Here is a 13,098-nt window from a genome sequence, read left to right on the forward strand (position 1 = left end):
TGTAAATTCTGCTGTTTCCCCACGTTCCACGCTCTGTATAAACCCGGACAAGCCTACTCCTATTGAACTCAGAAAAGCACGAACAATTGACCCTGCCCTGAGTATACCCTTCCAAAGGGGCCATAATAACACTCCTAACCCCACAAGTGCCTCTTTTAAAGCCCCTAGATATCCTCAGCCAAGAAGGCATAGAATTAATTTACCCCCTGAAGCTGCCCCCTATGTGTCCGTTCTTTCTGGGGTGCCTGAACTTGGTCAGGGAAATTACGAAACAAGCGAGGAGCTGCTAAATAAGACCATCTTTTGGCTTCACAACAACAGACCGCTGCCGCCCGCCCTAGATGGCGGAATTGTGAGCGTCAGGAGGGTGGGGTGGTTAGGCAGACTGCCTAAAGACATCTCGGGAGATCTGATATTGATCAGATTTAAACACAGGAACATTGTCCCCTTTTTAAGACTTTCTCAACCAAAACCCGGTGATGCCCCTATTTCTACTTGGGACTTGTTCGATTTTTACCCGGGTCCCAGAGTAATGAACAATAACAATTGGTGAAAGGGGACTCTGGCCACCATGTGTTTTATCATTTTCATACTCAGACATGTAAAATGGAAAAAGCCCATCATGTTTTTAATAATTGTATATATGTATCTTGTCGTACATGCTATGTCATTTTGTAAGGCCTAATTGATTGCTCCTTTTCTAGTTAACTTTTAATCACTCTAAGATTGGTTTGCCAGATCTTGCTTTTTAATTGGTTACCACTTACTTATTTTAATGAATTGACCAAATTGTTTGTTTTAAATTATTTTTGTAATTGTATGTTTGTATGATATTTTATGAAACTCTTCGCTTATATGATATTTCATTGCTGAATATCGAATAAAGCATATTTTGAACCTTTGAACCTTTGAACCAAGTAGTGCTTTTTTAACCTAAATATATATTTCTATGAAAATTGTGTGTGACTTAAAGGAGCACTGATGAAGCAATCACACGAAAAACAGAACTATGATCCCAAAACAAACTGCCATTTCTACTTGCGCCATGATTGGTTTCGTTTAATATACGTTTGACAATAAATAAGTTTCAGCTTGTGCTGATCAAATCAGAATACATTGCTACTGAGAAACACAGTCAACGTTCACAGCAGCAAAAACGGATGTACCGATCTTGCTTTAAAACTGCCTAATGCCTAATTCGGCCCAATTCTGAAAAATAACGTTTTGTAGTAATGTGTAACAGAATCAACGGGGTGCTGCAGCTACTGCCACACCCCTACTTCCACTGCCACTGCTATGCAGAGCGGAAGAATTATAGAAAAATGCAGCCATCTTGGAATGGCCTAATTAATTGAAATTATATCCCGACCTGGATCATTAGAACAGTGTTTCCCAAACTGTGGGTTTTTAAATGTCTTTAAATGCTATATTTACTTTGTCACGTTTTCTCCACTTCAAAGACACAGGTCAAATGTCAGGCAATGCTGTCTCACAATTTGCTGCTTATTTTTTAACTCCTCTCACTTTATGTTCATAAAAAGGAAAGTAAAAGTGAATTATGTGACAATCTTGCTGAGGTGCATGGAATATTAAAAGGAAAGAATGTAGGATGCCACCTCTGTGAGTAAGAGTATGGAACTGAAGCAGCGGAGGATTTGAGTACCTCAGGGGTTTAAATTAAGCAGATGCGGTGAGCATGGACGTGCCACTCTAGAAGAATGGTTTAGGGATGGTTAGAGCAAACCACAAAACATTTCTTTATAGTAAAGATGTTGAATGCATTGAGCAAGATTTCACTATTGTTATATGGCCATTAGGTTCATTGTCGACATTGCTAAGTTAGCATGAGCTCTGCTGCCATGATGCTGCTTTTGCACACATTACTGCATGACTTTATTTTGCAAGACTCTGTTTATGCCTTTCACATGAGAACTGTCTGCCTTTTGCATTCTCTGCTAGTTCCTGGAGTTTAGTCTGAACACGATGTGCAAGGTCGATAAACAATGCCCCTTGTTTTCCTGTTCTGGTCAGTCCCTAGCACCTAGACAAAACATGCTAAACACAGCTGCACTGCTGGAAACACGTGCTTTGATATTACTGGGATGCATGTTGTCCATACACACACTTGGATCTGACCTTTCCAGGGAGGAAAACTATGCTGTTCCCTTGATATAAAACTTCCATCTAGGCACTAAGGTATGGGGTCTGCTGACAAAGCCCAGAGATCTTCCTTTATATAATAAACTTCACCTCACCGATGGGAGAGTGCTTGGGCCTTATAGTAATTTTTCCACTGCCTCTATATGATGACATCCCCCTTTATATTCTAGGAATTATAACAATGCTAACTGTTTTAACGTTTATGCATTTCGCTGCTGGTAGTGGCTAAGATACTGCATTATAGTGACACAATAGTTAAAATAAAAGTTTTGAACTATAACAGTGACCCTGTCAATTCTTATTGTGGACAAGTACAAGTGAGTGAGCGAAAGGGTATGTCTTGCTACCGCAATTCCTGAGAGAGTCGGGAGTGTTGTGTTCTGGGTTGTCTAATCATTTGTAGCATTGTGATTATGTAATAGAACAAATGAGACACTATAGCTAGTTGGTTTGGGGACTTTAGGTGCCAAGGTGGTAGGAAGGTACAATCCCTATACATCGAGGTCCTGTTTTCCTGCACATAGTTCTGCGTATGTACAGAATCCCGGCAACACCATGTGTGGCAGTGATGCAGTCAATAGTAATTTTAAAAGCAGCCTAACAAGAGCCAAAAAGTGAGCAAAATCATTGTGAGAAGTGCACATTTAGTTTGGTATTCAAAACATTATTACTGAGGTGTTCAGAACATTTTTATGTGTTGTGATGTTCTTCTTGATACACTTTGGCAGACATTTGTTTGATTTGATGCCTTTAGATGAAATACCACTGTGGGGTGAGAAATATTAAAGAATGTTCTAGTGCACAGAGCATGTCATACATCCTTCATTTGGCAAATACATTGCTGCACCTAAACATTGTGAATAAGGTGTCACATCATAGTAGAGAATGCCTTTTGAATGATTTATGGAATGAAAATTGTCTTTTTCCAATGATGATGTGTGTTTTTCTAGGATTTTGTTGTTGCACCTCCTGATGATTGAGCCTGGAAGATAATAATACTTAACAGAGATAATTGGCATGAAGAATCTTGAAGACACATTTATTGAGAGAAATTCTTTATTGATGAAGACGCCTACCCACTCGCTTTGCAACCAACCAAGCATGCATTCAATCCTCCAGCAGCTCTGAACAGGGGATAATAACAAAATACCCGTAACCAGCCAAATAATGTAAACAGGAGGGACAGCCTTTGAACAGTGAGTTGTCTCCGGGAACAGTGGTACCCACAATGATGGGACTCTTGCCTGAGGTTAAAGCTCTGCCTTCAGAATAATTTGAGCCTTGCGCATGTTGCTGATGACTGAAAGAATAAAAAAGAAATAAAGTATACTGAGCAATGGTAAAAAACAAAGAATTTATCCACCGTGCATAGAAAGCCCAACACTCAGTTTATGAATTAAACAATCAATCAGACCTCATGTGTGAAAGCCCTAATTATGAATGGCCAAGAAAATTGTGGGTATTTATCACTCTTGATTCCCTCCAGAGTTTCAGATACAGATTTTTTCATTTTCCTCTGTCCTTCTCCCAGAGGTTTCACCTGGTTGGAGAAGGTGAGTAACTGGGAGGTAAAATGGATCCTAAATAAATCCATGGCCCTTCTAACCCCAATGAAGTATTAGTATTACTTATTAGGAGTTACTGGCCCCATCCAAATTAAGGGACAAATGATCAAACCAAGGGGTATATTTACAAGAATTGGCGCTAACCCATTTTTTAGCGTTAGTTAGCGGCAATTTTATTAACACTGTCTTTCACCGAAAGCTATCGCCCTGTTATCGACGTATTTTCAAACGTCACTACATGTCGATAGTATCAGCTAGCCGCTGTGAAAACTGCCACTAACACTAGCATCAAGGCAATAAAAAGTTGATGTAAGCAGGAGAAAAGGGATGAAAGGCCAATGAGCTGCAAAAAAACTTCAGCCTCTGGAGGCAAAAATCGCATATAAATACACCTCTAATGAAAAAAAGAAAATACAAATAATGGAATGCTGAATGGAGCAGCCAGGGCCAAGTTTAGCACTGGTCAACAACGCCAACAAACCCCCCAACAGCCAGGATGACCTGCCAGACTCCCAGGGGAAGATAAAATGCAGAATCAGGGCCTCATTTATGAAAAGAGGCACATCCCCGGGGAAAAACAGTGTTCCAGCATTTTGCCTTGCTCCATCCCTGCAAAACCATGGCAGATTATGCCTGGAAGGGTGGCAAGTCTCTGGGACTCAGACGCCTCACTGAGCCTGCGTCTGAGACCCAGAGTGGGAGGCAGCGCTGCTGTGGAGTCGTTCCAGCCTGAGGGTGGAGGCAGGTCATGTCGGGCCCAAGCCTGTTGTCTGTGGTGGTAGACATTGGGGCATCGGCGATTGCCCTTACCGGGTGTCGAAGTGTGGCAGGTCGCTTTGAGACCCATTGCTTACCTGTGTGAGAAGATTGCCTGGCACCCCTTGAAACTGGGATGGGTAGAGGGGCTCCTCCGCACCGACTTAGGGAGGGCTGTATTGCATAACATGCTACACCCAGTTGCATGGAGGATATTGCCAATGGTGGGCTGTGCCTCTCAGCATCGCAGCCTGGAGGATGTGGCACGGCCCATACGCTGTGGGGGGTGAGACGCCTGAAGTGCATCGAACTTGTGTGGCGAGAGCACTGCAACTTCACGCCTAAGGGGCCCTGTTGCATCACCTGCATTGAGAGGTTCCCTAGCAGACTTGGAGGCGACTGCTGTACCCAGGCTTGTGAAATCCGACCTGGCTGAGCCTTCTGCTGGCTTTGTCACAGATTCGGAGAGAGTGCAGTAGATTGAGCGCCTGTGTTGATGTCCGGGTGAGGATATGGTAGGACGCATAGCGGAGGAGGCCTGGGAGTCGAGTCGGGCCCAGGCCTAGAGCCTGTGGGTGGCGCACACCGTGCCCTGAGCAATCCCTGAGCGGCGGCTGACCTGTATCACCGAGGGCACTGCACAAGACTGGTGAGGGACTCTACCAACTGGTTCTAGTGGCTGATATCGGCCATTAGTGGGGGAAGGTGCCAGGGATATGGGGTCATTTTAGGCCCAGGCCCTCGGGCATACAGCTTGATCTGCCATCACTCACTGGGGCACTGGGGAACACGGAATCTTGTCACCACAGTTATATGGGAGGAGGGAGCCATGTGATGCTGCCTTTTCTCACCCCCTGGTAGTGAGCTCTTAGGTGTATGGTGGATTTCCATTGGTGCTGCCCAAACGGAGATTCCTGGCTAGTATACACCTGACTGGAGGAGAGGGGTTGGCTGGCCACACTGCCTTGCACCATATGTCATACATAGTGCCAGAACGTCCGGCACAACAATGGCCTTCCTGCAGATGGGGGCAGCGTCGACATTTGGCCGCCCCTCCGTGTCAGTGAATCTAGCGGCTGGTGATCTCTGGCCGCCGGGTTGGGTGACAGTGGACAGCCTGGACTCCAAACTGCACTCTGTACTCACAGTGGGTACCTCCCTCGAACAAACGGGCACTTACTTTGAGGACCGCATAGACAAAATCACAGTCAACTTCATCCAGGAGGGGGAACATCCTTTACAACGCGGATTTTACACCGCAGTTCCCTTACGACGCAACTTTTACAACGCAAGTTGTAACAACGAATTGCGCTGGGGGGCGCTCCAGGATAGTAAATAGTTTAATTTACTATCCAACTCCTTCCCTACTATCCACGGGGACTGGAGTTGGAATAGTAAATTAAACTATTCACTATCCAACCCCCAACAACGCAAGTCGTGGTAACGACTTGCATTGTAAAACATGCGTCGTAAAGTACAGCGATGTAAAACATCGCATTGTAACGACGTACACCCTCCAGGAGCGCACAGATTATCACAATCCGACTCAGAAGGTACATGACATTGAGCAAGAACTGGCCAAAGTCCCCCGACTACCCTTAGCACAGCGTTGGAGGTGCAACAGCTAATGGCACATGTGAAGTCACTGGCAAGAACTGCTGAGGATGTGGAGGGCCGCTCCTATCATAACAACGTGAGGGTGTTGGGTCTGCCTTAGGGAGATGAAGGAGCTGATGAAGTGGCATATACTGAGACATGGGTCCGTGACCTACTGCCAGCTGGTGCACTCTCGACATTCTTTGCTGTGGAGCTGGTACATTGAGTGCTGGTGAGCCACCCACTGCCGGGGACAGGTCCTAGACACTTTCGCTTCCACCTCCTACAGGGATCGTGACGCTGTCCTGAGGGAGCTATGCCAGCTGGAGGAGGGGAAAGTAGATAAAGCCACAGTTATTTTCATGTACGTCATTGGGATGCAGAGGCAATGGGGCTCATCTGAAGTGGTTAAGTGATGCCTCTCATAGTTGGGCATCAAATATTCCCTCCTCTAGCCGTAAAGGCTGTGAGTGATCTCAGATGCTGAAATGCTGACACGCAAATCATTGAACAGGTCTGGACCTGGCTGCAAACTACTGGTCTCCAAGTGCTGCGGACAGGGAGCAGGAGTCCCCGCTACAACTACAAGCCAACCCAAATCTGCACTAGTTTATTCAAGAGAGAGGTAAGGTGCCGCTTGGAGCAGTGATGATGTGCAATTGCACTCAGGGACAAAATCCAGACACTTCACCTGAACGCTCCCCCAGCGACGTGGGGTCCAATGTGATGTGCTCCCCCGGTGCAGAGTCTGTGCAACCCCCGGATGTGACTACTCAGAGTGCAAATTTGATGTTGACTGACTGTGCTTCTCTCCTTCTTCCACACTAACAAACAGCTCTGGGGGGTCTCTGGTTTTCTGTGGTTTCTGGTCTCTAGCTTCCTGTTGCTGAAGTTCTAGTGTACAGAAGTCAGTATTTAGAGGGGATCAGGCGCAGTTGTCGTCCAAAGTGAATGGAGCAGTTGTTCATGTGAGCGATTCCTGGCATTTCAGGGGTGGTGGTCTCCTTGATGTCCAAGCTGTAATGGCAAAAGGCCCCTGGTGCTGTTGACCTTGCCAAGGATGAAATATGGTAGTTCTTCTTTTATCCAAGGGCCTCATTTATGAGGCCCTAGAGGTACTCTTGCAATGCCTTGACATCAGGTGTATGACGTTCTGGTTGCAAAATGTGCCACAGCATGTTTACAAGGCCATGCAAAGTCAGTTTACGTGGCTTTTCATCTAATTATTAATATGTGCCCCTTTCACACTTTAAACAGTGCGGAAGGGGCATTCAATGGCTGTTGCTTTGGGCCTTCCCACACTAAACCAATGGAATCTGAAGCTTTCCCAGGCTTACGAGAAACTGGCAACTTTCGGAATGCATCAGAATCTAATACCGCCATAAGGGTGACATTAGGGAGACGCTACAAAAATAAATGTTTTCATTTCTCCTCTTTTTTAACTTTTTCTAAATGTGCAGCATTCTGCAGCACACAGGGAAAGAGAAATACCCTGGATTAGTAGGTTTTATGCAGGTAGGTGTCCCTTCTTGCACAACACCAATCAACTCCGCAACACAGTCACCTTTGCACCATGGCACAAGGGTGCCTACGTTGGCGCATGGCAGCCATTGTGTGTCAACGTAGGGGAAAAATACAGGGGGGCTTATTCATTAGCCCCTTCGGACAGTTTAACGCCACCAGTGCATAATTTTCTTGACGTACTGGAAGTGTGAATATTGCTCCACGTTGCACCGTATTTACAAAGTGACGCATCTAGGCATATGCGTGACAATGCAAAGCACTGTGGCCCATTATACCTGCATCACGTATGATGTATGCAGGGTGGACGTTCCCATGCAACAAAGCCTCGTAGGAGTGACAATTCTAGGACGCCACTGCGTCTAATTCTTATGCCAGTCTCACAACAGGCATAAGGGTAACGCAGTGCCATAGGGATAGGCTGGCCCTATGCATTGCTGGAATCACATCATGCTTGCGACACAACTGCAGCAATGTGTTACTTTAACACTGACAGATGCATCAGGATTCCAGACATATCCGTCATTGATTGTGACATGGAGCATCATACAGTAAATACAGTGGAGCCATGGTGTCGCAAGGAGGCCGCAGTGAAAGTGTCCATTCGCTGTTTTATCACAGTGATGCAACACTTTTTATGAATCGGGCCCAGGAATGCACCTTATCTTATTGATAATGCACATTCCTGACCTTTTGCTTTAGCGCAGGGCAGCTCAGCAATATTTCTTGCAGCCCTGTCCTGCATTCAGACTTCGTATGTGTGGACCCAACTGCCTTTAATTGAACTTTGTGGCAGTTTTTAGGGTTTATCGACTACTGGGATATCCTTATAAATTCTGTGTTGTGTGTTTAGCTGCAGTTTTTTCATGGGAACGCCTACCTTGCATCTCATTTTTGTTAAGTCCCTCTAACAAAAGTGGCGATCTTGAAAATTCAAGTTTCTGCTGGAAAACTGCCACTAACTGGAGTCAGCGGCAATTTGTAAATACAGTGATAACATATAAAGCCGCTGTAACATCAAAACATTTGATGATATGGCGGCGTTAAGTTCTTGTAAGTATGCCCCAAAATGTTTCAAACTGTTTACCTAGACATTTGCGAGACCATTAGATCATAGAGCACAAGTAACCATTCCAAAAATTATACACTGCTTTACTAGACATGACCCCCCTCCATCGGAATTGGATGGCAATGGAGCATGTCTTGATTAGACCTTACACAACAATACTTTAGGCAACTATATTTTAATTTCAACCATGGGTTTCCTCTTAGATTCGCTATTTCAAGAAACTCATTGTCTCTTCAGTACCAGCTTTACCTACAGTTCCAGGTTTAAGGAGGTTACAATTTTTACAATCCAGATGTACGTCAGTACAACGCGATCAAAATGATTGCGCTCCTTTACGATGCAGCCATTACAAAGCAAGTCGTTACAACCTCTTGTGTTGGAGGGTGCTAGATTGTGGATTAGTTTAATTTTCTATTCCAACTCCAGCCCACATAACAGTAGGGAAGGTGTTGGAATAGAAAATCAAACTATTCCTTTACCAAGAGCGCCCTCCAGCGCAAGTCGTAGTAATGACTTGCGTTGTAATGGCTACGTAGTAAAGGACGTGCGGTGTAAACACCACGTCGTAAAGGATGTTTACCTCCCTGTTAGACTACTGTATGATCCTGCAGATCCAACTATAAGTGGGTGTTGCTGGTCTGTCTCAAACAACTAACAGGTATATGCAATTCTACCTCCCAGGAAGATTTACCAGGATATATAGGAATTGTTATGAAGAAATAAAAAAAAATATCTAAGCATAATGTTGTTGTCACATTGTGGCAGCTACCAATCACACATGATTATACTACCATACCTTTTATGCATATGACGCAAACATTCAGTATTACATCCTTAGTCAAGTTTATGGGCTTTAAGAGCCTGTTTATGTATTCTATTTTACCTGTCTTCGTAGTCTGTTTCCCAGTGTGGGGAGTTATCTTATGTGAATATTTCCACTTAATAAGAGATGAAAGCCCTGATCTTTGGCTATATAATACCTATTGCTCTTAGTTTCTAATGTGTACTCTTTTTACACAAATCCACTTTTTCTCGAATGTACTTATTTTTAAAAAGGAGAATTTCCTTACTTTCAATCTTTCTTTCTGCATCGCTCAATGCTCTCAATCATGATATATTGGGAAAAGAATGAAAAAAGGTACTACATTTCTCATTAATCCATGAATGTCTACATATGTGCATATGTGCTTGTACCCCAATGCTAAATATTTGTGGATGAGTGCATTGTTCTAATGCATCTAGCTACTAACGGGCACATGCATCAAAGGAAATTGCATTCGCAAACGGTGCGAATCGCTAAATTCGGCCGTTTGCGAATGCAATTTCCATTTTTGGGATGCATTATGCATTTTGTAATTTTCGCAATTTCAGAAATCGCAAAATTGCGATTTCTTAAATTGCGATTGCATTTAAGGAATATCAAATTGAGATTCCTTAAATGCAATGCATCAAACTTTTAAAAATTGCGAATTCGCAAATAAGGGGTGCAAATTACCATGAAGTTTACCTTCATGGTAATTTGCGAACATTTTTAAAAATCCACAAAAGTGCATTTTTGAAAGTGCCATTTTACACACACACATGCCCTTGGGGCATGTGTGTGTGAAAAATGTACTTAATGGCAAATTTCAGGGGTGCAGCAGGGTGTCCTTTGGACCCCCCCCTGCACCCTTGAAATTGCATTCTCATTTTGCGATTCCTTAATTGCGATTTGCAAAATGAGAATGCCTTCCCATTCATTCCTATGGGGCTCTAGGCCCATAGGAATGAATGGGAAGGGATTCCTTGATTGCTATTCTTAAATTGAGAATCGCAATTAAGGAATTTTAGGAAATCGCAATTTATTTAGCGATTTCTTGATGCATTGCAGTTTGTGATTCCTTAATTGCGATTCCTTATTTTTCGCAATTAAGAAATCGCAAACTCCAATGTTGATGCATGTGCCCATTAGAGCATTATGTGCTGGATGTACAAAACCCTTTCATGCTGCAAACCCAATGAAAACGTAAATAAACGTGTAACACAAACAGAAAGTGGATATCTATACAACTAACACAATTTATTAAGAGAAAGGTGTTTTTACGGCATCAAGAAATGCGGCTATACTGCTCCGCTTTATTGAAAATGTGTACTTTTTACCCCTCTAGGGTATGTGGAAAAAATGCAGAAATATCATTTTCATATGGCTTTCTCCACTTCAATCAAAATCTGCAGTTATATCATTGATACCATATATGGCTACAAAATTACCAGAGTGTAGGTTTTACAACAAATGGAGAGACATAATAAGGGCCCAAATGTTTCTAACTAAAGGTGTTTCAAACTAAAGGTTTTAAAGAGTTCCATTTATGATAATGACTGTGCATTTCTTTTTAAATATAGCTTCCTTATTCTTTGTTTTCCATAAACAGCAATCACCTACTTTAACCTAAATGATGGTGGGATTTAATGCCCCCACCAAACCTCCAGAACTCACATACTTTCTGAATCTAATCATCTTTTGGATTTTCCCCTTGTTAAAAATGTATCTAGTGGACTGGATAGTCTCCAAATGTATGCTTTGTAATTTGACAAGCAGCGGAAATAAGGTAGCAATCAATAAAGGGGATTGGGGGTTCCGGAAGTCTTGACAACATTGCTTACATCTAGTGGGGATTTACATCTGGAAATTACAGAATTTCTTCCTTGCAAATATTCAATCTGAGGTCTTCAAGCTTTCAAGTAAGCAGTTCAGCCAGTAGACTTAATCTCAAACCTATCTTCGCCAACTCCTATAGCACCACTCTGTTAGAATTTTAGCACACTGCCACTATGTGACTCTCATGAAGGCCCTCTGTGGCCCTGCATTACATTCTAAATAGTAGTAACTACACTTACTTCTACATCTTGCAGTTCCAGATCCACATCATATTCCAGTAGAGACTTCTGCACCAGCTTCCTGATGCATCATGGCCCCTGTAGTCCTATCTGTCTCCAAACCCTGCCCCGGTCACCTCCTGGTGGTGGTACTTTATTCCTTCTCTTGATTCGTGTATTCTACAGCCTTTTTGGCCTCTTTATACCCGCCTTCTGGACTTTTCACCTTTTTTGCCTCTGACCCGTGCACTGTTTCTGAATTTCACATGTCCTATCTTGTGTCTACTGAGTTCCATGGTCTTCCCCTTTTCAAGTCCCAGTTCTGCTTTTGCATAATTAGTGTTTCCCTGATTCCTTCCACCAGGTTTGTTCCCTGTACCTGGCTATCTACCTGTACCTGTGCTCCTCCCCTGGGCCTTCAGCTATTTCAGTCAAGTGAGCCCATAGTGCAGTGGCTGGCAACTGACTTCTGTTGTGTCGCTTTGTGCTCTGCAGTGTTCCTACTGCTGCCATTCCAGGCTTGTTCTTTCAATATGTTCCCCTTATTTCCTGAACCTATGTCCCTTCTTTTTGGCTGTTTCTGTCTGTCTCTTGTTTTCCTGCATCTATGTTCCAGTGTTAGCATTTATTCCTAGTCTCTTGTCTTCACTCTTCGAGATCTACCCTGTTATACGCAGACACCAGTCCTGTTTTCCCTGAGCCCAGCTTCTCTTTTGTTGGTCCTTGTTCTGTTCCCTCTGATCTTGTCATGTGTACTATATAACAATCTTGATTATCATACTTACTAAGGGTGCCAGTATTATTTTGAGTTTTTATATAGCGCTAGCTATACCCGGAGGTATCTGAGCGCTTTACATAAGGTTCCACAAAATTACAAAATTACATGAGTTACAAGTTACATCAGTTACTAGAAAAACATTTCAAGAGCGTAGAAGAGGAATACAATGGAGCTTAGAAGGGTAAGAGGGTGGGGTAAAGGGGTAGGAGGGAGATAGGATGGAGAGACGAAGGAGAGTCTGCCCAAAGTCTGGATAGGTAGGTGACGGCCGAAGGGGAAGTCCACAGCCCATCTCCTCTTTAGCTATCAGGTAGCTCCACCGGGCATCAGCTAAACAGATAGGTCTCAAGGGGAAAACAATTAAAAAGCAAAGAGTAGGGATGAATGGAGAGTAAAGGAGAAAGGGGGTGGAATAAAGGGGTAGGAGGGAGAATACAACGGAGTATGTTTTTGCTGTCCTGTGCCCCTGATACAGATATCCACCCAGTGCTCTTTTTCTATAAGAGCTGCTGGGTATCTCCCAGAACTCTGTCAGATTAATCTTCTCCTTGGCTTCTTATAAGATCTTCCTCTGCTCACAGAGAGATCACTTCCGAGAAGCAGACAAACTATCATTCATGATCGTTTGTCTATCCTTTCCCTGTTTTACTTTCCTGTTGTTTGTACATGTGTTATCTATGTAGTTTTCCCTTTAGACTTCCAGTTGCCTAATCACTGACTGATCCAACCTGCTTCAGCCCTCTGCTTCTGTATTGCTTCCCTTCCAGCCTTCAGGTACTCTGAAGTTCCTATTACAC

At 43.5% G+C, this 13,098-nt stretch overlaps 1 protein-coding gene across 2 annotated transcripts in view; it reads right to left on the reverse strand.

Annotated features, from left to right (window-relative positions):
* Positions 1-3,198: 3,198 nt before the first annotated feature.
* LOC144785886 (anterior gradient protein 2 homolog) overlaps positions 3,199-13,098 on the reverse strand; it is a 69,982-nt gene continuing 60,082 nt past the window's right edge. For both annotated transcript variants that reach the window (XM_078664753.1, XM_078664752.1), the window contains one exon: positions 3,199-3,460. In XM_078664753.1, the coding sequence (XP_078520879.1) occupies positions 3,411-3,460 (50 nt within the window). In that variant the 3' untranslated portion in view covers positions 3,199-3,410. The remainder of the gene's footprint in view (positions 3,461-13,098) is intronic.

Source organism: Lissotriton helveticus, chromosome 10 (genome assembly GCF_964261635.1).
Source record: "Lissotriton helveticus chromosome 10, aLisHel1.1, whole genome shotgun sequence".
In the NCBI taxonomy this organism is placed as follows: Eukaryota; Metazoa; Chordata; class Amphibia; order Caudata; family Salamandridae; genus Lissotriton; species Lissotriton helveticus.